The sequence below is a fragment of the Hipposideros armiger genome, unplaced genomic scaffold, assembly GCF_001890085.2.
Source record: "Hipposideros armiger isolate ML-2016 unplaced genomic scaffold, ASM189008v1 scaffold_1567, whole genome shotgun sequence".
NCBI lineage: Eukaryota > Metazoa > Chordata > Mammalia > Chiroptera > Hipposideridae > Hipposideros > Hipposideros armiger.
This window is the reverse complement of record NW_017732917.1, coordinates 43,968-66,942: the sequence shown is the minus strand read 5'-3', so window position 1 is coordinate 66,942 and position 22,975 is coordinate 43,968. Positions and strand designations below refer to the sequence as shown.

Genomic DNA, 22,975 nt, shown 5'->3' with positions numbered 1-22,975 from the left:
GGAAACAGTGACCTTAAATAACACTTTAGACCAGTTGGATTTAATCCATATTTTCAGAGCATTTCATCCAAAGCTATGGAATATACATTCTTCTCAAATGCACATGGATCATTTTCTAAGATAGACCACATGTTAGGCCACAAAACAAGTCTCAATAAATTTAAGAAGATTGAAATCATATCAAGCGTTTTCTCCGACCACAGTGCTATGAAACTAGAAATGAATTACAAGAAGAAATCCAGAAAGCTCACAAATGCATGGAGGGTAAATAACATGCTACTAAATAACTAGTGGGCCAAAAATGAGATCAAAGAGGAAATCAAAAGATATCTTGAGACAAACAAAAATGAAAACACCACAACCCAAAATCTCTGGGACGCAGTGAAAGCAGTTCTAAGAGGGAAGTTCATAGCAGTGCAGGCCTACCTAAGGAAGCAAGAAAATTTTCAAATCAACAGGTTATCCTTACACCTCAGGGAGCTGGAAAAAGAAAAGCAAAATAAGCCCAAAGGGAGCACAAGGAAGGAGATAATAAAGACCAGAGCTGAAATAAACGAAATTGAGACCAGAAAAACAATACAAAAGATCAATGAAACCAAGAGTTGGTTTTTTGAGAAGATAAACAAATTTACAAGCCTCTAAGCTAGACTTTTCAAAAGAAAAAGAGAGAGGCCTCAAATTATTAAAATCAGAAATGAAAGAAGCGAAGTAACAACAGACTCCACAGAAATACAAAAAATCTTAAGAAATCACTATGAGCAATTATATGCCAACAAATTTGACAATCTGGAAGAAATGGATAACTTCCTAGAAGCATACAACCTTCCAAAGCTAACTCAAGAGGAAACAGAAAATCTGAATAAACTGATTACCACCAAGGAAATTGAATCAGTAATCGACAAGCTCCCAACAAACAAAAAAGCCCAGGGCCAGATGGCGTCACAAGTGAATTTTACCAAACATTCAAAAAAGAATTATTACCTATTCTTCTCAAACTATTCCAAAAAATCCAGAAGGAGGGAAGGCTCCCAAACTCTTTCTATGAAGCCACGATCACCATGATTCCAAAGCCAGATAAAGACAGTACAAAAAAGGAAAACTACAGGCCGATATCTCTGATGAATACAGACGCAAAAATCCTCAGCAAAATCTTAGCAAACAGAATTCAGCAATATATTAAGAAGACCATACATCATGACCAGGTGGGTTTCATCCCTAATATGCAAGGGTGGTTCAACATCCACAAATCAATTAATATGATACACAACATCAACAAAATGAAAAATAAAAATCATATGGTCATATCAATGCAGATATGGTCATATCAATGCATATATCAATGGTCATAGATGCAGAAAAAGCATTTGACAAAATACCGCAGCCATTTATGATAAAAACTCTTAGCAAAGTGGGAATAGGGGGATCATATCTCAACATAATAAAGGCCATATATGATAAATCCACAGCTAACATCATACTCAATGGGTAAAAGCTAAAACTATTCCCTTTAAGATCAGGAACAAGACAAGTCTTTCCACTTTCTCCACTTTTACTCAACATAGTCCTAGAAGTTCTAGCCACAGCAATCAGACAAGAAAAAGAAATAAAAGGCATCCACATTGGCAAGGAGGAAGTAAAATTGTCATTGTATGCTGATGACATGATACTATATATAAAGGACCCCAAAGAATCCATCAAAAAACTATTGGTAGTGATAGACAAATTCAGTAAGGTAGCAGGATACAAAATCAATACTCAGAAATCAGTTGCATTTGTATAAACCAATAATAAACTATAGGAAAGGAGAAATTAAGGAAACAGCTCCATTTACAATTGCTTCAAGAACTATAAAATACTTTGGAATAAATTTAACCAAAGAACTAAAAGACCTGTACTCTGAAAACTATAAGACACTAAAGAAATAAATAAAAGAAGATACAAACAAATGGAAAAGCATTCCATGCTCATGAATAGGAAGAATTAATATAGTTAAAATGTCCATATTGCCTAAAGCAATATATAGATTCAATGCAATTCCTATCAAACTACCTAGGGCATTTTTCACAGAAATAGAAAATATAATCCTAAAATTTATATCGAACCAAAAAAGAACCTGAATAGTCACGGCAATCCTGAGAAATAACAAAGTCGGGGGGATCATGCTTCCAGACATTAGAACGTACTACAAGCCCACAGTAATCAGAACAGTATGGTACTGGCATAAAAATAGGCACATAGATCAATGGAACAGAACAGACAGCCCAGAATTAAATGCAGGCATATATGGGCAGTTAGTCTATGACAAGGGAAGCAAGAATTTACATTGGGATAAAGATAGTCTATTTAATAAATGGTGCTGGGAAAATTGGACTGACACATGCAAAAAAGTGAAACTGGACCACCTCTTTATGCCATATACAAGAACAAATTCAAAATGAATTAAAGACTTAAATATAAGACCTGAGACCATAAAACTCCTAGAAGAAAATATAGGGTCTAAATTTGCAGACATTACCGTGAGCAATATTTTTACTGATACATCCCTGCAGGCTAGGGATGTAAAAGAAAAATTGAACGTAAGGGACTACATCAAACGTAAAAGTTTTTTCACAACAAAAGAAACTATCAATAAAACGAAAAGGAAGCCTACTGAATGGGAGAAGATATTTGTCAATGATATATCTCATAAGGGGTTAATATCCAAAATATATAAAACACTCATGCAACTCAACACCAAAAAAATAAACAACACAATTAAAAAATGGGCAGAGGATATGAAGAGACATTTATCCAAAGAGGACATACAGATGGCCAACAGGTATATGAAAAAATGTTCAACCTCACTTAGCATTAGGGAAATGCAAATAAAAACCACAGTGAGATACCACCTCACCCCAGTCTTAATGGCTATCATCAATAAATCAACAAATAACAAATGCTGGCGAGGTTGTAGGGAAAAGGGAACCCTGGTATACTGTTGGTGGGACTGCAGACTGGTGCAGCCACTATGGAAATCAGTAGGAAGGTATCTCAAAAACTGGAAATGGAACTACCTTATGACCCAGCAATTCCACTCTTAGGTATTTATAAAAAAAAACCCAAGACATTAATCCGAAAAAATATATGTACCCCTATGTTCATTGTGGTGCTATCCACAATAGCTGACTTGGAAACAACAGAAATGCCCATTGGTAGACGACTAGATTAAAAAACTATGGTTTTTACACAATGCAGTATTACTCAGTTATAAAGAAGAGGGAAATAGTACCATTTGCAATGATATGGATGGAATTAGAGAACATTATGCTAAGTGAAATAAGTCAGTCAGAGAAAGACAAATACCATATGATCTCACTTATACGTGGATTTTAAAAAACTGAATAAATGAGAAATGTAAACAGAAATAGTCTAAGAGACACAGAGGAAAAACTGAGTGTTGCTAGTTGGGAGGGGGTGGGGATAAAGGAGAAGGGGAAGAGATGAGACAATACAAATTGGTAACTACAATATGGCCTCATGGATAGACAAGACAGTCTGGGGAATATAATCAATAATGTTGTAAATATTTTTTAGGGGACCAGATGGACTCATGTCTTGTTGGGGAGACCACTTCATAGTCAGTGTAGAGGCCTGACCACCACACTGTATTTCTGAACTGATGTTGAATAATAATGTATGTCAACTATAATTATATATACATATAGTCGTGGGACGTGGAGTAGAGAGTGGGAATGGAGTCAATGGAATTGTAATAGATAAGCATGATACCGGGGGTGGGAGGGAAGTAGATGGGGGAGGTGGGTTGTTACTTTGTGAGGAGTGAAAAGGATAACTATTCCATTGTTCTGTACACCTGAAACTAACAATAAAATTTTTTTAAAAAGAAATCAATATGGAGGGTCCTCAAAAATTAAAAATGTAACTACCGTATGATCCAGCAATTTCACTTCTGGGCATTTATCTGAAGAAATTCGAAATCTTAATTTGAAAAGAAATATCCATTCCTATGTTCATTATAGCATTATTTACAATAACAACGATATGGAAGCAACTTAAGTGCCCATTGATAGATGATTGAATAAAGAAGTGGTGATACATATGTACAATGATATATTATTTGGCCATAAAAATAATAAAATATTACCATTTCCAACAACATGGGTGGATGGATCTTCAGGGTATTATGCTAAGTGAAATAAGTCAGACTGAGAAAGACAAATACCATATGATTCCCAATTTCCTGGGAAATTTAGTTTACCCTTAGTGTGAGAATCCTTGGAGATTCTTCCAAGATTTGGTTATCAGAAGGCAGTAGTTCCTCTGAGAAATGGAAATCACGTTGTATTTTATTTTCATTTTTTAGGTTTAGGAGGCCTAGGTAGTCCATCAATACTCCTTTTTAGTTGATTCTGGACTCACTTTCCCAGTCTGGTCTCAACATCAATAGTCATTTTTTCTGTACACTGTATTATAGATTAGGGTGTGGAAAGTTTAGCTACACTATTCACTTTAAAGACAAAACAAGAGAAATGTTTCTTGGTTCTTAGGTATATTTATTTATGTAAAGTTCACTAGAACTTTCTGATTCAAAATTTAAATGACCTGCAAAGAAATTTTCTCTATTATAAACTATGGAACAGGGGGCAGTGTCACGTCCAGCGTGGCAAGGGCAAATGGGACACGAGAGGGGCGGTGCAGATTGAATAAGAACAAGAGACAAAAGTAAGATTTAAGAGCGAGACCAAGGGACTCAGCCTTCAGAGATAGACTGAGCCACCGAATCGGGTCGACGCATGGTTTTTATTGATTATTTTCAAGGAAGTAAACTGCTGTGCTGTGAGTCATTAACCGTGTATACTGGTGCGCCTTAAGGCCTTTTCCAATGACCTTTTCCCAATGTACTCCAGCAAATGCTATGCCTTCGTACTCCACCACATTGCCCCAAGACATAATTACATGTCCTCCCAGGGGAGACAGCTGATATCATTCCATCAGGTCTCAGTCAGGCTGAGACGCCCCCCAAGAGAGCTTTACAGATATCATTCCATCCGGCCTCAGTTTTCCGAGACACTCTCTCGACTAATGGGTCAGAGGCTAATGCAGGGGGGGTGGTCTAAGAATCGGCTGTAAGGCGACAGGGCAGGATTCTACATACTAGAAGAAATAAACATCATATAACAAATATAATCTTGTTTTTTGAGGAACTTAATATATCTCTATATGTTCTGTACAAAATGAGTAATGACAAAATTTCAAATAGTACTGACCAAAGCTAATATTTGAGGTTATTATTGATGGTTTAGTACATTAAATATTGTGGGGTTTTGCCATAGAGTGGCCTATTTTTATCCCAGATTGTTAACAGAAATAGCTGCTTATTAGATGTCTGACATTGTTCTAAGACCACTATCTGTATTAGATCATTTAATCCTCACAACAAACTTTTGAGGTTGGTACTAATAGTATCTCCGTTTTGTAGTGAGGAAGCTAAGATACAGAGGGATTAAATAAGTCGCCCCAAATCACATAGCTAGTAATGGTAGCTATAACCCTTCTGTGTCAAGGGGGCTATACATTTTCCTGTAGTCACACAAACATTGCCTCCACAAAGAGACTTCTGCCATGACAAAGAATGCCCAAAAAGGAACCCCAGAGTAGAGAGCTGGGGGGCTGCCATTCCTCTGGGTGGTGAGGAGCATAGCTTGCCCCCCATCATCCATTCCAGTCTCCCTCTCTTCTGCAGCACCTTCCTCTAATGCAGAATCTGGTCCCTAAAAATTCCATTTCCCAGAATCCTGTGCAACCACGTCCTGGGTGCAAATTTGGTCCCTTTGTTTAGAGGAACCTGTGCAAGACTGGGAAGGAAGAAGTGAGTGAGCAGTGGGCATCCTCCTGCTGTTTAGCCTGTGGCTGCTGCATACATGGCTTTGAGAAATCAAGCTTCTCTATTGCATGCTTTAGCATCCACTCACTTGCTTCATGGGTGTCAGCAGGCAGTGGTGGTGGCAGTGACCTACTCAGTTTGTCATGGCTGGTCACTCATTGTGTGTGAAGAGGCAGGTGCTGAGGTCTGTGCAACAGCCTCCTGGTCTCTGGATTTCAGTGAATGTATGGGGTTCTTGTACTCAACATGTCCCACATGACCTCTGTGAGTGAGACAGAGGCAGTGCCTTGGAAAGCCAGTGTTATTGTGGGACTGTTCCCAGAGGCCCAGCCTAGAGTCTATTTCTCTAGTACCTAATTCTCTGCATTTGATTTCTTTCTGCATAAAATATCTAGAATGATTCTGGTTTTCTACACCTGATTCTGAAAATACACTTGGATTCTCAAGCAAAGACTAGTTACTTTCCTAACAATTGACAAGAAATGCCTTCGGGGAAGGAGTTGACTTCTCAGTATAGATGGTCTAGGCAAGAACGTAGAGTATTCTATTTTCTTGTGTGATATTTGTTATGAAGTGTTATTATTTGTGTAAGGGAATGGAATACTTATGAAGATCAATTAGCAATCTCTTAAAATCCGTTGTGCTTAAAGGCATACACTGAAATGTATCTTGTTCTCTTTAAAGTGTATGTTATTTTACCATTCTCATCAGTCTTTTCTGATTCTTCCCACTCTTGCACCTTAATCCTTTTCTCATTTGTGACACTGTAGTTCCTGGATATTTAATCTGTTCTTGTACTTACTATATTCTAATGAAACTGCCTGTTTTTTTGGATAAATGCTCAAATCTATTAGAAAATTCTTGAGAACACAGGCTGTGTCTTGTTCCCCAGCATATCCCCAAGGCTTAGTGCGATGCGTAAATACACATTTACCTATAACATGAAGGAATATTTCCTGCAGGCATTACTGTATATGGGTACCTGACCATTACAATTAAAGTGAAATTTCTGGTGGCCAAGTGGATAAATTCAGGTAAATATCTCACCTTGCAGAATTGGCATAATGAGACAAATTTCTATCTGGGTGTGAGATTTGTTATATCTATACTCAAAACACTGGGAGCTGTGAAAATATTATGCTCTTTTTAAGGAAATAAAGCAATTACTGTAAAAGATATGTTATGCAATCATCTTAGTAAGCCAAACAGGTCTGTGAGCATACACTGTGAATATAAGGATAGGCAAATTTTGCAAACAAGCGATTTTCCAAGGGATGCAAGCAGTTCCTGCTATTGATGAGGCAGAGATTGTGTTGCTTTGCTCAATCATCTTTGCCAAAGAAATGGAAGCCAAAATGTGCAATCATAGCTGGTCACAAACACATTGATAAGGTATCTTATTTATTTTTTCCCTGTGGGCTTCGAGGTGCTACTGTCTCCCACTTTGCTGTAAATAGCACCAAAGGCCTTGGAGCTGGGTCCTTCAGCTACAAGCCCTGCCTTCTTTGCACCTCATCATCTGGCTTACTGGGCAAGCCAGGTATAGAATACAAACCTCAGGATACTGTAGTTGCAAAAAGCGTAGCTCTGACCTCTCTGCAAAGCAGGGGCTCTGGGCCTGCCTTCAGGAGCCCCTGAACTCTGGTTATTCCTCCAGCCATTGCAGTGGATTTGGACTGTCAAAACATGGTTTTCCCATAGCCTCACATCCATCTAGTGCATATGGTTACTTTTTGGTGAGTGGAAACTGTAAAGGCCCCAAAGAAAATCAAGGTAAAATTCACATTCTTATCTTGGTCTGCACTGAAAGCATGAGTACTGGATCCTAGGTGGGAATAGTTAGCTCAGTCTTCACATATCTGATCTCACCAAGAATGCCCCATTCCTGTCTGGGCACTGGCTTTAAGAAGGACATTGGCGGGTTACATTGTGGTGAGCAGAGAAAGGGCAGGAAATGAAACATGCACAATCACCCACCAGCCGCTCCTGGTCCCCCATACATCAGGCTCCCCTTCAGGCCTGGGACACCATAGCAGGGGCCTCACACTGCCCCCCCCCACATGTCCACCCTCCATCTCCACCCAGTGGCTTCTTCTTATCACTCAGCACTCCCTGATCACCCTGTTAGCCTTCCTTCTTGTCAGAGCACTCTGTTCTTTTTCTGCATATCCCTTATCACAAGTTGTAATAATACATTTATTTCTTTATTTAATGTTTAAAGTCTGTCTCCTCAATTGTAAACCTTAGTTCAGAGAGGACTGTATATCAGGTTTACCTAACACCATGGCATCTTTCCCAGCATGGCAGATTGCTGGATCTTGATAAGTATCTGCTGAATGAACAGTGAATACACGAGTACATGAAGGATGGATGAATAAATTCATGGATGATTCCATGTATTGGATGATGATGGGTGTCCATGCTGAGGAAGAGATGACAGAGAGTGGGACCCATGAGAACTGGGCCCCAGATGGAAAGTGTGATTGGATGTTTTCTTTATGCCTCATTCTTAGACCCAAATAGGGACCAGTTAATGAAAGCTTTAGGAGGAAGAGTTTCACACTAAGATTTCACACATGAAAGAACGATTCAAAAGTGAAATAAACTGCCATAGGAACAATTATATATATATATATATATATATATGTATATATATGCTTCTGGAGGTATTCAAAACCAGCTGGATGATCACTTGCCAAGAGTGGGGAGGAGATTCCTGCTTTAAAAAGGGGCTGGTCCAGAGGGTACCTGTGGATACTTCTTGTTCTCTGATTCTGTGATTTCAGATGCTTTTTCCTCTGTTGAGCTGGAGGTGGCATTATTATCCTTTGCTCTTTTTTCTCTACTGAATATGCTTTTGGCTGATATGTTTCTCTACTCTGCTTCCTTTCTTTCCGGGGACTATAGATGAGGTCTTGTCAGAAAACTTTCTGGACTATAAGAACCGTGGAGTCAATGGTTCTCATCGGGGCCAAATCATCTGGAAGATTGATGCCAGCTCTTACTTTGTGGAACGTGAGTACTTTTCCCATTACTGTTGCACTGGACAAAGCAGAATTCAATTGGTTTGTTCTTTGTACTCTTGTATTGGTTCCACTTAGAAATATGCCATGTAAAAAAGAGACATAGATTTGATGAGATGCTTACAAACAATGTGTAGTAGCTGATGGGTAACAGTCATCCCAAACAGCCCAGAGGCCACTCCTCTAATTGCAAGGAAAAGTTTTATTCATGTTGATTCATCAGCCTCTGGACTCAGGACCCTTGGGCTCACATCCCTTACCTTTCACTCTATGACTTCCCGGGTGCTCTCCAATTTTGTGATTGCTGCCCTTTTGCATCCTATTGTCCGGCTTTGACTTTGCTTGACCCAGTCCTTCAAGGCTCCTTTCTCATGGCTCCAGCATGTTGGGGATATTCCACTTTTCCCTGACTTGTGCTCTGGCTACAATTCCTCTTTGATTCCTGATCTACTGACATTTATAAATGTATAAACTTATCATCATGTATTTTATTGATATATTTTCTAAAATTTTTGCTAGCTTTAAAAATAAATTATTTTCACAGTTACGGGAGGATGTTTTTCATAGGCCCCTATACTGGTGACCCATTGCATGAGGGAGTATGCCTATGGGCCTTGTGTTTGCCAGATGAAGGAATGCATGGATTACCTTTAGTCTACAACTCCTTCCCCTTAACTTAGGTAATGAAAATGCTAAATGCACAAATCCTTTCATATATTACCTGGTTCATAGCAGGTATCCATTTGATATAACACTTCTGAAGGAAATGGAATAGTTTATTGTTTCAACTGTCCAGTTCTTAGAGGAAATGACATATATCCAGGAACCTAAAGTTGTCTATTATCATTTGATTTGTGGTTCAAGAAAAACTATATCCTCTAGCATGCTTTGTTCCCATTTATATTCACTCTTATTTTCATTCATTCACTCAATAAACATTTTGTAAGACCAATTATAGTCCAAAGACTAGAGTTTTAAAGATGAAAGGCCTAATGTCTGCCTAGTATTTGGAAGCTTATGGTGTCTCTTCTCTTAGAACTGACACAAATACCACCCCCTCCACCTTTCTTTCTTTTTGCATTAGCACATGAAGAATGGGTAGACAGTCAGGAAATTTGATACTATCAGATGTAGAGGGGACAGATTTTATGAGATGTGGTTGCTGGCCCTTGACTTTGAGTTAGGCAAAATAAAATTCTCAAGAAGAGATTTTCTTTTCCTTAATGGAAATAGAGCTGACTCTGGATGGTGAACATACAATGCAATATACAGATGATGTATTATAGAAATGTACACTTGAAACCTATATAACTTTACTAACTATTGTCACCCCAATAAATTTAATTAAAAAAGAATATTTCAAAATCAATAAATATTTTAAAACTAAAAAACACCAAAGCAATATTTATCTCCCTGACTCTAACTTTTCTCTTTTCTAATCCATCCTGTACACTGATGCTAGACAAAATTCCTTAAACCCAATTCTGCTACTACTATCTGCCCCAAAGCCTCATGGCTCTGCTTTCTTACTACATCAGCTGAAACCTCTCTGCCCAGCTGCCAAGCCTCAAGAAAACTCACCCTTATCCCTCAGCCCTACTTCTGTAATCTCCCCAGCATGCTCTCTTTTGCCCCAGTCATGCCAATATCTTCCCCTATCTTACAAACAATACCACTGATCATAAAGAACACAGTGGGCTTGATTTGGGTATAAAGACAGGCTCCAGCTAGTGGTGCCTAATAGGACTACCCAAATGCCAATAAGACTTTCCAAATGCCAATAAAAACAAAGATCTGGGCATACAGTCAACTATTATTTCTAATATTCACTGCTAATGAATAAGAGTTGACTGTATGCCCCAATCTACATTAGAAGTTTGATGGGAGAGTCCTTTCTTACTATGTACCTAATTTCTTCTTTTGGGTTCTAACTGAGAAACAGACACAATTTATGGTCCCAAATACAATATCAGCTCAAAATGGTGCAGGCATGAACACAACTTGCAAGTTTGTTTTTTTTTAGGACCAAGAAAACAGGTGTTAAGGATAATATGAAATCTCATGATGGTTTCTTGATTCTGCACATGCCAATGTGTGAAAGGGGAATTAGTGTATAGTGTCATTCTTTTCAAGGCAGTTCTTTAAGATTTCTGTGACACATAGAGCATTTACTGTATATTCATCTCAAATAACAAATCATTTAATATGATTCATCAGCAGTATGAAAACACACCTTAAATATCATTAGAAAGATATTATAATATAATATCAGCTCTGTAAATATATAAAGTATCATCATAATTGAATGAGTATATTTAAATTTGGTTAAGTAGCAATGTCCTATAATAAACAAATGGCTTGCCAAGTCATATTCAAAATAACTAAAAGTTCAGAACCTTAGAAGAATGACATTTTTTTAAATGCTCTGGTGCAGACTTGAGAAGATCTCACTTCACAATATATTTGTTGGACTGGCAATATCTCAGTGCTTTGGAAAAAAATATATGAAAGTGAAATTGAATAGGTTGATATTTACATTTGCATATATATCAAATGCATGATCAATATACTAAGAATGTATTATTCTATACAAATATATGAGTAACTTGTCAAAAAGTAAAAATATATTAACAAAAGGCTTAATTGAGTTTGCAAATAATTAGAATATTAAATTACGACACACATAAATTAAACAAATTAAAATGCTATAATGAATTATAGCTTTAGGAATCTGAATGCATTAAAACTGTATACGAGGTCTGACAATTAAGTTCACAAACTCATCCTAGAAAAAGTGCTACATACTTCATTGCTGAATATCACTATGGTCACCTTTGGAGTACTCAACTTTTGGAGTACTCAACTTGGGAAGATGTGCACCAATGCCAGCACCTAGTCCATCATCCAAAGCAATTTTGGAACTCTTTTTCTGGAATGGCCATCAGAGCTGTCATCGTATTATGCTTTGTGTCCTGAATGTCATCAAAATGTCTTCCTTGCTGTCACGTCCAGCGTGGCAAGGGCAAACGGGTTTCTCTTGAGGGGCGGCGTAGATTGAATAAAGAGACAGAGACAAAAGTAGGATTAAGAGCGAGACCAAGGGACTCAGTCAGAGAAACTGAGCAAGCCCAAGGGACTCAGTCAGAGAATCTGAGCGAGCCCCGAATCGGGTCAGCGCATGGCTTTTATTGAGAAATTAGAAAAGAAGTGAAACTGCTTTACTGCTGTCAATCAAATTAGCATCCATTTGGGGTCTGGGCCTCAAAGCCTTTTTCCTTTAACATATCCCATTATGTTCCAGCAAATGCTATGCTTTCACATATCTGCCTCATAGCCCCAGGACACCTGGTTACTATGTCCTCCCAGAGATTAACTGTTTAGCATTCCAACAGGTCCCAGTCGCACCTTGAGACACTCCTCAGAGGGAGCCTTATCGGCCTCCGGTCATACCGGGGCACTCCCTCAGAGAGATTGCAGCCTCTGGTCATACCGGGGCTTTTCTCTCTTAACTAATGGGAAAAGAGGCTAAATGCGGGGGGGGGGGCATGTTAATAGAAATCGGTTTCAGGCAACACCTTGCAATATTTCTTTTATCATCAGGTAAAGAAAGAAGTCATTGGGGGCCAGATCAGGTGAGTAGGGAGGGTGTTCCAATACAGGTTATTTGTTTACTGGCGAAAAACTCCCTCACAGACAGTGCAGTGTGAGCTGGTGTATTGTCGTGATGCAAGAGCTATGAATTATTGGCAAAAGTTCAGGTCATCCAACTTTTTCATGCAGCCTTTTCAGCACTTCCAAATAGTAAACTTGGTTAACTGTCCAATTGGTACAAATTCATAATGAATAATCCCTTTGATATCAAAAAAGGTTATCAACATTGTTGCAACAAAGTTCGTGAAATTAATTGTCCAACCTCATATACTGGAGGTGCCAAAAAAATGTACACAAGTGGACACTTTGGTCAATGTTGCTCAAGCAATAGTTCGCCATAATCAGAAGTGTCTGGACACTGATGGTAACCACTTTGAGCACCTCTTGTAATTACAAAATTCAAATGTGACTTGGATTCATCTTTTGTTATCAGTATATATTGAGTATTACAATTTTAATACAGCTTTTTTCTTTCTTAAAATGTGCATACATTTTTCTGGCACTTTTTGTGTGTTATATGAATTTATATTTTTAATGTGAAATAACCTGCATTTTCATAAGTGTATGATTAAAATAGTGACAAATTAGCAAATAGGAAGACATTGAATGTACAAAATGTTACTATATGGCTATCCCTCATTAACACATCAAAGAATCAAAGGTCCTCTTGCTCTAATAAAAATGCAGAATCCAAGCCATTATCCAGAAAGTTACAAAAGTTTTGGTTATGAATAAAAAATAAAACTCTTTGCAGTTTCTAGGTAATGATAAACACATTAATCTGATTGGTAAATTATATCTTCTTAAAATTAAAAATAATTTTTTTAAAGATTTTTATTGGGGGAACTGGGGGATGGGAATAGTGCTGGGGAATTGGGGGAAGGGGAACAGACAAGTTGCTATTGTTTTTGTTCTTCAGTCTAGTTGTGGAGGACGTTGCTTCACTGGCCCAAGTTGGCACCATTGCACTCTTCCCGGGTGAGGTAGATCAGTCGCCGGCTTCTGGACGGCCGCTCACTGTGGCTGCTGGCCGCTCACACTGGCTGCTGGCTACACACAGTAGCCCATAGCAACCCACTGCCACTGGCTGCAGCCTACGCCGTCACCGGCGACTCACGGCAGCCCAGCTCCAGGTTGAGCTGTTGTTCAGCATCTAAGCTGTGGAGGGCAGTGTCACTGGCCCTCATATGTGGGATCTGAACCTGGGCCCTCTGGCATCCCAAGCCAGTTCTTAACCATCGCGCCACTCGGCCGGCCCAAAAATAATTTTGTAAACTTTGAACACTGGCCACATTTTAAGTGACACTCTTTTTTTTTTTTTAGCTGAGCCATCCTGCCACCTGTTGGCCGCTCAGTGGCAGCTCAGCTTGGGCCAGGACTCGAACCACTGATGCTCAGAGCTCAAACTCTTGAGCGAGTTCTTAACCAACTGAGCCACTCGGCCAGCCCTGAACATTGGCCACATTTTAAATATTGAGGTACAACAGAAGGTTATTCTTTGGGGTTATGATTCAATTTAGGGTTAGGTAATTGATATTGGTTCATAAAATTTTTAAAGGTCTGATTAAATCAGATTTTGAAAGTATCGCCAAATTAGGAACATTCAAAACAATTATTTTCTGCATTCTCCAAGGAGTTACATGCATGATAAAATACAAAGCAAAATAAAGCCTGAATCATTTCTTATTTTCTGGTATAATTTTTTCCTAGTGGGCACCTGGCTATTTGACTATACTAGTAATTGCTATACTATGAGAACTGTAAAGATGCAAATTTTAACACTGACAAAAGAAAGAGCTCGTAAAACATTAGCTGTATGCACCTGATAAAATCTTACAATGTTGTGTCATTATAGTAACTCACTGACTATTTTTTAATGAGTCGTCTGGAAAGTCATGATGTATTTTTCTGTTTTTCAATGCAAAAATGCATCATGACTTTCCTGACGACCCAATAATATGTGCATTCAGGCTCAGTAGGCCAGTCTCAACTCTTCAGAAGGCGGTACCAGTCCTTGTAGACTGTGTACTCCTATTAGAAGTCCTTCAAAATTGGGGCTTGCATTGCTCAGAAATGAGGATGAGAGGCACTGATTTTGCAGGGAAGGCATCTTTGTTTTGATCTCTGAAGCACATCTACTACATGTCATTTCCTGTTCGTTTAGGCTTCCCATTGGTAGAATAGTGTGCCTGGAACAACCACTGATCATGGCCCAAACAGTTTCTACCCAAGTGACCTCTTTTCTCTACCCACCCTTGTGTCATTTCATGTTGTTATCATGGTCATGATCGCTGTCTTCTCACAGCTGTCCAGGCACAAACCAGAAACCTGAAATCATTGTATTGCTCTCCCTTGCCTTGTTTCCTGCCCCTGCTCAATACCACTAGTCATCAGGTCCTGCCTGGCCCCTGGTCAGCCCACCACATTCAGCCACTTCCCCTTCTCTGGCCTCACTTCCAGATTCACACCCTAATTACTGCCTGCTTTGAATTTATCCCAAGAATGTCTCTCAAATTCCTTTTTAGCACATCATTTCCAAATCCTTTTCCATCACGTCCTCCAAAATTTGCAAGCACACACTGGTCCTGATTACACATAACAGCCAATCTAAGCACCTATGTAAGTTTTCAAGCATACCCACTGAGCATGACAAAGTGAACTTTACACAGGGAAGGGTGTCACGATTTGCCTTTTATTACACACTTCAGTAGGTGGCATCCAGGTGAGAGGTGTGTGGGCTTAGACTCTGCTGTGGCCACTTGGACTCTGAGATTCTGTTTCTTCATCTATAAAATGGAGATAACATATGTCCCCTACAAAAGTGGCCTCATGAAGATAAACTGATTCACGTTGGTAAAGTGCCAGCCATGTGGCTGGTGTAGCTAGGTCTGTGGTGTAATTAGGAGGTTTTGAATTAGGGATCAAGGTGCCACTCTAAAGGGGTCAGAGTGGAAATGGACACTCTACTTTTCATTTCTTCTCTGGGAATGGACATATTGGTGTAGGTGACAGCTGTGAGTTGAATGGCTTTATTCTGAGAGTTTTCTGTGGGAAATGCTTTGCAGCCAAAGTTGGAGACCAAGGGGGCACTAAAGTAAAAGCAGGGCTCCCGGAGAACTAGCTGACTTCTTCACTTTTAGCACTCTGGCACAGGCTTTCTCCTCTCCAGCATCACAGCAGGAATGAAGACAAGCTCTGCTGGAGCCAGAGGCCTTGTCAGCTCAACACTCCAGATGGTTCAGGTGACACATTGTTATACAGCCTTCTATCTGAATCTGGGCGTATTTTCACTAGGACTTCTGTGTTTTTGAACCCAGTATGGCTAAGAACTACACTGTGGGCTGCCATTTTCAATCACTGTTTTGTTATCTCCAAGGAGATGTCTCCATTTGTACTACAATAAACATTTGAGTCATAGGCTCTAAACCTCTAGAATTCTAAAGTCTACTTAGGGAGACTAAAAATAAACCTGTGAAACATAAACCTATGACAATCATACTGCATTACAGGCTCTTCACTAGAAACAATTATGGCTCCTTATAAATATTTGCAACACAAATTGCATTTATATTATTATGTCATCTTATATAATTCCATAGAAGCAATGACTACCCCCATTGCTCATCCAGATTAATACTACCTTAATGGGAAATCATGGTCAAAATTGCACTCTACAACAATCACAAAGTAATTTCAATATTGCTCATATTCTTACTTATGTTTTTCTTAAATGTTGAGAAAGGAATGTACAGTTCATAGCAGTACTTCTTAAATTTATTTTTCTCCTTTATCTGTGTCCTCTTACCACACAATTCTGCTGGTGTTCCTTCCACCTAAACTTTTCCATCAATCTATCTCTGGTTAAAACTCACACTCATGTTGGTCTTCTTTCATTCCTCATTTCCTCTACACTTTACTTTAAAAACCTAAAAGAAGTAATCTTGCTAGAGAGAAACCTTCTGGGATGGTAGAAGAAGGAACCAAAGCCATCAAATAAACAATACAAATACACAATATTTTAGGAGACCAAAGTGAAATGTTTGGAAACATTTATATAGTAATAATTTGTCCCTTTGATGTTATTATATATTCTGTGATATGAGATATTTTATATTATACATCTCTGTGCTAATGGAATATAGAAAGAACACAAAGGTGATTACACTGGGTGCAGTTGGTTAGAGATGGCTCCTCAGAGGAGACCTTAGTGAAAGAACAGAATGGAGGAGTGTGCCATGGGTACAGAAGACACAGTCAGAGCCTAGAGGTGAGGTGTGTCCTAACTGGAAGGAAACAGAGTTGCGATTGGCTGGAACTCAGGTCAAAGCTGAGAATTACATGAAAGATCAATGTGCTTACATTTTATATAGTATAAGAAATTATTTATTACTTTTTTTGAGTTGTGGAATAAAGTATAAAAATGGGTTTGAGGGCCTATTCATGTAAGGCAACTTATACACCTTCAGTAATCTCAGCTGTGGCTTGTGGCATGGATAGAAGATCAGGGAGATGACTAAGAGGGACTTTGGTTACAGGCTGGTCATGGTCTCAGCCACCAGAGGCCAACTTAAGGGTGAAGCTGTTCTGACTGAACAGGGCCAAGGATAAAATGGGGGTGTGGCAGTGGGAAAGCAGGGGTTCAGGTGGGAAGAGAAGATGAGTAAGGAGACACACACAGCAGGCTCATCCTCAGTCCACCAAACATGAGAAGCCAAACTACTGTATTCAGTCACTTCTTACCCTGTTGAATATTCCATTACATCTGGGTGTGTGTGTGGAGGCATTAAAATTAACCTGCATTCCACAGAGATGCCAGTCTCAGGTTAAATAACAGACCATACAAAGAGCGACTGAGCATTATTACAGAAAACAGCTAGAAAGATATGACCAAATCATTTCATTCAGATTTGCAGCAATACAGATAGTGCTGGCTTTTGTTTGGATAGATGTCAAATTCTCCCACTGAGATAAAAGCTTTTAGTCAACACAAATAAATGGTCAAAGCTCTATTAACCCCAAACAGAGACTTTTCTGAGTTAACCTTGAGTTGCCATTTCAATGAGAGAACATATAGATTCACAGGCCTGTCTTAACTTTACACTGCTGGAGACCTGCTGGGGGCTGTGCTAGTCTTTGGGGACTCAGATCTAGAGGTGAAGGGTTGGTGCCTGCCTGCCAAGCTCTCACATGCCAGTGTGGGAGACAAGTATGTACTTTTTACAATGCCCTCTGTCAATGAAGATGAGTGTTCAACCCAGCTTTGTGGCATGGAGTTGCTCACCATCCATGGATTAGAGGAGCTAGTAGGCAGACTTGGCCAGTGTGGAGGAAGATCTGAGGTTAGGGGCCAGGTGGTAGAGGGGTAATTCTAGACAAGGGACAGCACCTGCAAAAGCAGGAAGACGTGAAGGAGTAGAAGGGAAAAGGCAAAAAGAGTATGGGATCATGGAAAATAAATAATAATCAAAATAATTTACAATTAGACTTTTCCACTATTTTAATTACAGGCAGTACCCAAATCGGAGAAAAATACATTTCAGGCAAACTCAGTATAAAAAACTGAACATTCAAACATCAGAATCAGTTGAATGGAAACTCTGGGTACTTGATACAAACGGAGTGACCTAGTGACCTTACAAGCGGGCAAAGAAAATTCTCACAAGAGTGAGACTCTTCCAAGAAGATCCAGCAACTGCCCGAGGACTCTGTGCAGGGCAGCTTTTCCTTCTGCCTCTGGCTCAGCTCCTCGCTGAGCCTCAGGCGGGCAGGTTTAGGCTGCAGCAGTTCCTACAGCGTCCTTTGTCAGGTGGTCCCCAGTGGCTGAGCACCGAAGTCATTAGCTGCTGCCACTGACTGAGGCTGGGAAGGAGGCCACGAATCTGGAATTCATGGAAAGGGTAAGAAAGGTGTCCTGAGACCCTTTGTGCCAAGTGTGGGAGGAGAACGTGAAGCCTATCTATAGGAGACTCCAACCCGGCAGTGGGCACAAAGCTAAACTGGATACACGATAGAAAAATTTCATAAAGCTTGTGAACTTGCCACTGAGAGGAAGTGTAGACAAGGGAATTGTTAACACTGGGATGCTTGTGTATGATCAGCGTTGTTTTTAAATCAAGTATACTCCCTTTGCTTGAACTGAAGGACCCACGTGACCACCTTTCACACAAGCCAGAACCTCAATTTGGTGGGGGGAGGGGTTTAGGGGTGTCTTTTAACACTTCTACTACTACACACACTTTCCTCAAAGACAATTCTTGGTCATCTGGGATAGACTCATCTCTGAGTCTACCCTGAAAAGGATGTGTGTGAGAGCCCCAAAGTGAAATTTCCAGTTCAGCCAAGTGGCGTGCTCAGCATGTTGTGGAAAGAGAGTCCCTGTCAGCTGACCACAGGCCTGCACTATAACTGCATTAATAGCCCCCGGTTTTACAGGAAGGTACATGTGCCTTGACACTGACCTGCCCCATCATGGAGTCTCAGTGTTGGCAGATTCTCTTCCTGGATATCGGCTCCAGCTCAGCCAAGTAATTAAGATCATTGCCTCCAACTCAGAGGCAAAAATTTCAGTAAATTCCAAAACTATATGTATACACACACACACACACACACACACACACACACACAGAGGGTGCCAAAAAAATGTAAACGCATTTTAATAAAGGAAAAAACTGTATTAAAATACATTGATGGTAACCGCTTTGAGCACCTCTTGTAGTTGCAGAAGTCAAACGTGACTTGTATTAATCTTTTGTTATTGGTATATATTGAGTATTACAACTTTAATATAGTTTCTTCCTTTCTCAAACAGTGTATAAATTTTTTGGCACCCTCTGTATATTTCATGAAATCCCATGCCAGTGGAATAGAGTGTCCCTTTTTCAGGAAAGGAACGTGCTTGCTGTAAAGGCTGCTTTCTTGGTGTCAGGGGACCCTTGGAGGGACCCATCACCCAATTACTGTATCTTAGGTTGGAATCAACTGCAAATGGGAAAAGCAGCAGCCAGTTCAGTATGCAACGTGCCAGATGACCTGGCATTTTAATGTGCTTGGAGTTGACACTTCTATGTGCCAGGGAGCTAAAATGGTGGGTGGGCTCTCTCTAGGCCTGGAACTGCAAGTCTGAGTGTTCCTAGACTGCAAGATTCTCCTCCACAGAAAGCTGTGGTCATTCGACCCTATCTGCAGCTGACCAAGTTAGTCCTGACTGAGCATCATATTGTGAGAGAGTGTAATGATGTCTGCTAGAATCCAAAGGAAAATTGGGCAGGGGGACAAGAGAGACACCCTGAAAGGAAAATGGGAACCATCGGACAGAGCAGCCTTTTCTACCAGGGTGGATTTCAGGTATTTAGGCTAGAAAAGTGTACAGATTTGGAAGTATAGGGTGTATAGGAATAACTGCCTCATTAATCACTTGGAGACCTTGAACTAATCTCCATTCCCCATTGGGCTTGGGAACACCTAAGATGACTGTGTTGCAAAGGCTATTTCATTTTCTGCGAAGTCCCTGTCATTTGAGATTGTTAATAATGTGGATTAATCCTTTCCTTGCCTCAGGCTTTAAAAGATATTGTTTTCAGCAAGAAAATAGAGTGGGATCCTTAAGATGAATGTAAACTAGAGTTGCCATTAGGGCGTGACAAATTGTCCTTTCTAAGGCCCAAACACCAGGGTTGATGTTGGTTTCTACTACTGGGGGGCAGCTAGGAATACTTCCAGGGGCAAAGAGAAGAATTGTTCCCATTGCTGTCATAATGTCTCTTCCTAATAGAGGGGAAGGGCTTTCTGGCATAATTAAGAATGAATGGGAGGGAGCCGGCTGAGTGGCTCAGTTGGTTAAGAGCTCGCTCAAAGGTTTGAGCTCTGAGCAACAGCAGTTCGAGTCCGGCCCAAGCTGAGCTGCCGCTGAGCTGCCAACAGGTGACAGGATGGCTCAGCTAAAAAAAAAAAAGATACTATTTTAAGCTTATATTTAATTGATAATGGTCAATGTTAGTAAGGGTTCTATGAGACGGTCAGAGTTACATTTTCTGGTGGAAGTGTAATGTGATTTTTGGAAAACTATTTGGCCACAAGATTGGAGAATCCTTAAAATATCCATATATTCTAAGGAAAAATATTGAAATATTCATATTTTTTTATGCCGAGAAACCTTTCTATATCAGTTAGGCTTAAGTTTAGCTATTGGATTGTCGGAAGAGTCATGACATATTTTTTCTATGTTTTTCGTTGCAAAAATGCATGACTTTTCTGACAACCCAATACGTATAAGAGAAATCCCAAGATAACAATGGCAAAAGATATAAATGTTACCTGTAAGGGAGGCTACAAAACATATTACTTTAGCTGAACATTCCATCCAAAATAAAATCAAGGCTCTGTCATTAAGGAGGAAACTGGAAAATGGGTGTTGGATAGGAAACTAGCAATTTTTACTCTATCATCTTAAGGAGCAAACTTGGACTTAAAAATAATTTTCAAAAAGTCATTCATTTATAAGGGAAAGTTCAAATTTCCAAAAATAGGGGAATATTTACAAATTATAAATCAATTCGCTGACTTCATAGAATAAGAAATGTTATCTACAAAGTTTAAATGATAGTTGAGCATGCTTATTCAATAATGTTAATTTCATAAAAGCAAAATGTATTATTGTATATAGTTTATACAGGCACACCTAATTTAATTGCATTTAGCATACATTGTGTTTATTACAAGTTGAAGGTTTGTGACAACCCTGTGTTGAGCAAGACTATCGGCTTCATTTCTCCAACAGCATTTGCTCACTTCATGTCCCTGTGTCACATTTTGGTAACTTCCGCAATATTTAAAAGTGTTTAATTACTACTGTCAATGAAAAAACATCCAGCCTAAGACAAAGCTTATAAGAGTTTATTTGAGCCAAACTGATGACAATTGCTAGGAACAAAGTCTCAAGGGATTGAGAAAATGCTCCGGAAAATGGTGGTTTTGCAACTTTTTTTATACATTAGAATAAAAGGAGGAGGGTTACATGAAATCTGTTTAAGGAGGTGGGAGAAAGCAAAGCAGAGACATCTCTAGGGTTGGATAAAAAGAAAAATGGAGAGACACACTTATTTTTCATTGGTTGATACAGAATAATTTATAGCATTTTACAGCACATAGAGATGGTATTCCGGGAACAAGATAACAATGAGGAATTCTGTAGTTTCCTGCTCTGGTGTAGTGGGTTGTGCCCCCGGGGGATCCAGGAAAAACAAGGGATTATTCTAACATTCCAAGGGCGTGTTATTTTAGATGTGGAAAAAAAGACAATGGGAAGGTTTACTTAAGGTAAAAATTGCCCTTTGTCAAGGAAGCTACAGGCCAAGGATGTGACTACTGGCCACGACCCACTATTAGTTAGGAATTTTTATGTTCAGACCATCTTATGTGGTTATTTTCAGTCTTCTAAGCTTTGTCAGTTTTAGCCTGTGGCCCCTTTTCCATCCTTCCTATTTTATTTGTTATGGTGATCTGTGATCAGTGATCATTAATGTTACTAGGGCAAGACATTTTACCAGCAAAGAAATTATGACTCACTGAAGGCTCAGATGATGGTTGGCACTTTTAGCAATAAATTATTTTTTAATTAAAGTATATACATTGTTTTTTAGATATAATACTATTGCACACTTAATAGACTACAGTACAGTGCAAACATAACTTTTATATGCACTGGAAAACCAAAATATTTGTGTGACTCTCTTTAGATTATGATTTTTGCTTTATTGAAGTGGTCTAGAACCAAATCTGCAATATATCTGAAGTGTGCTTATACTCTCAATATGCAAAAAACACTCAATATTATTTTACTTTGTCTTCATTGTACATAATTTCTATAATGAGCATATTAAAAAAAAACTTGTAGACATTATTTTTAAAAACATTATAATTGAAGACAAATTCTCAGATTTGACAAACAGAATTTAAAATTGGAGATCTCTCATGTTGTACCAAACAAAATTAATATAAGGGACTAAGACATAGCCTGACAAAATTTTCAAATCCAAAGAAAAAGTCTCATAAACAGTGATTTGGGAAAAGCAGTTCACCTTCAAATGAACTAAACTCAACTTGGCCACAGATATTGTCTTCTACAGGACAAAATGCCAGACAGTAATAGAGTCACAGCATTATCATCTAGTCATCATCATCACTAACATTTGCTGAGCACCTATTTGAACTCTAAGTACTTTTATTTAATTATCCAACATCTTATTGTTGAGGACCCAGGCCCTAGGCTGGGCACCCTTTCCCCCCACCCACCCACCACCCCCAAAGGAATTTAAAAAGCTCCTGCTTCAGCAAAAGTTAACAAAGCTTCTTGACAAGAGACTGGGAAAAGATAAGTTAGGTAGCTTGTTAGGAAAGAATAAACAAGACATGTTTTATA

General features: G+C 39.2%; 1 protein-coding gene across 1 annotated transcript in view; it reads left to right on the top strand.

Annotated features, from left to right (window-relative positions):
* The window catches only part of LOC109377805 (E3 ubiquitin-protein ligase HECW1-like), a gene marked incomplete at its 3' end in the record, with an annotated part of 85,079 nt that overhangs the window by 19,140 nt on the left and 42,964 nt on the right, over positions 1–22,975 (top strand). The window contains exon 2 of the mRNA XM_019634270.1: positions 8,792–8,899. Coding sequence (XP_019489815.1) covers positions 8,792–8,899 — 108 coding nt within the window. The remainder of the gene's footprint in view (positions 1–8,791; positions 8,900–22,975) is intronic.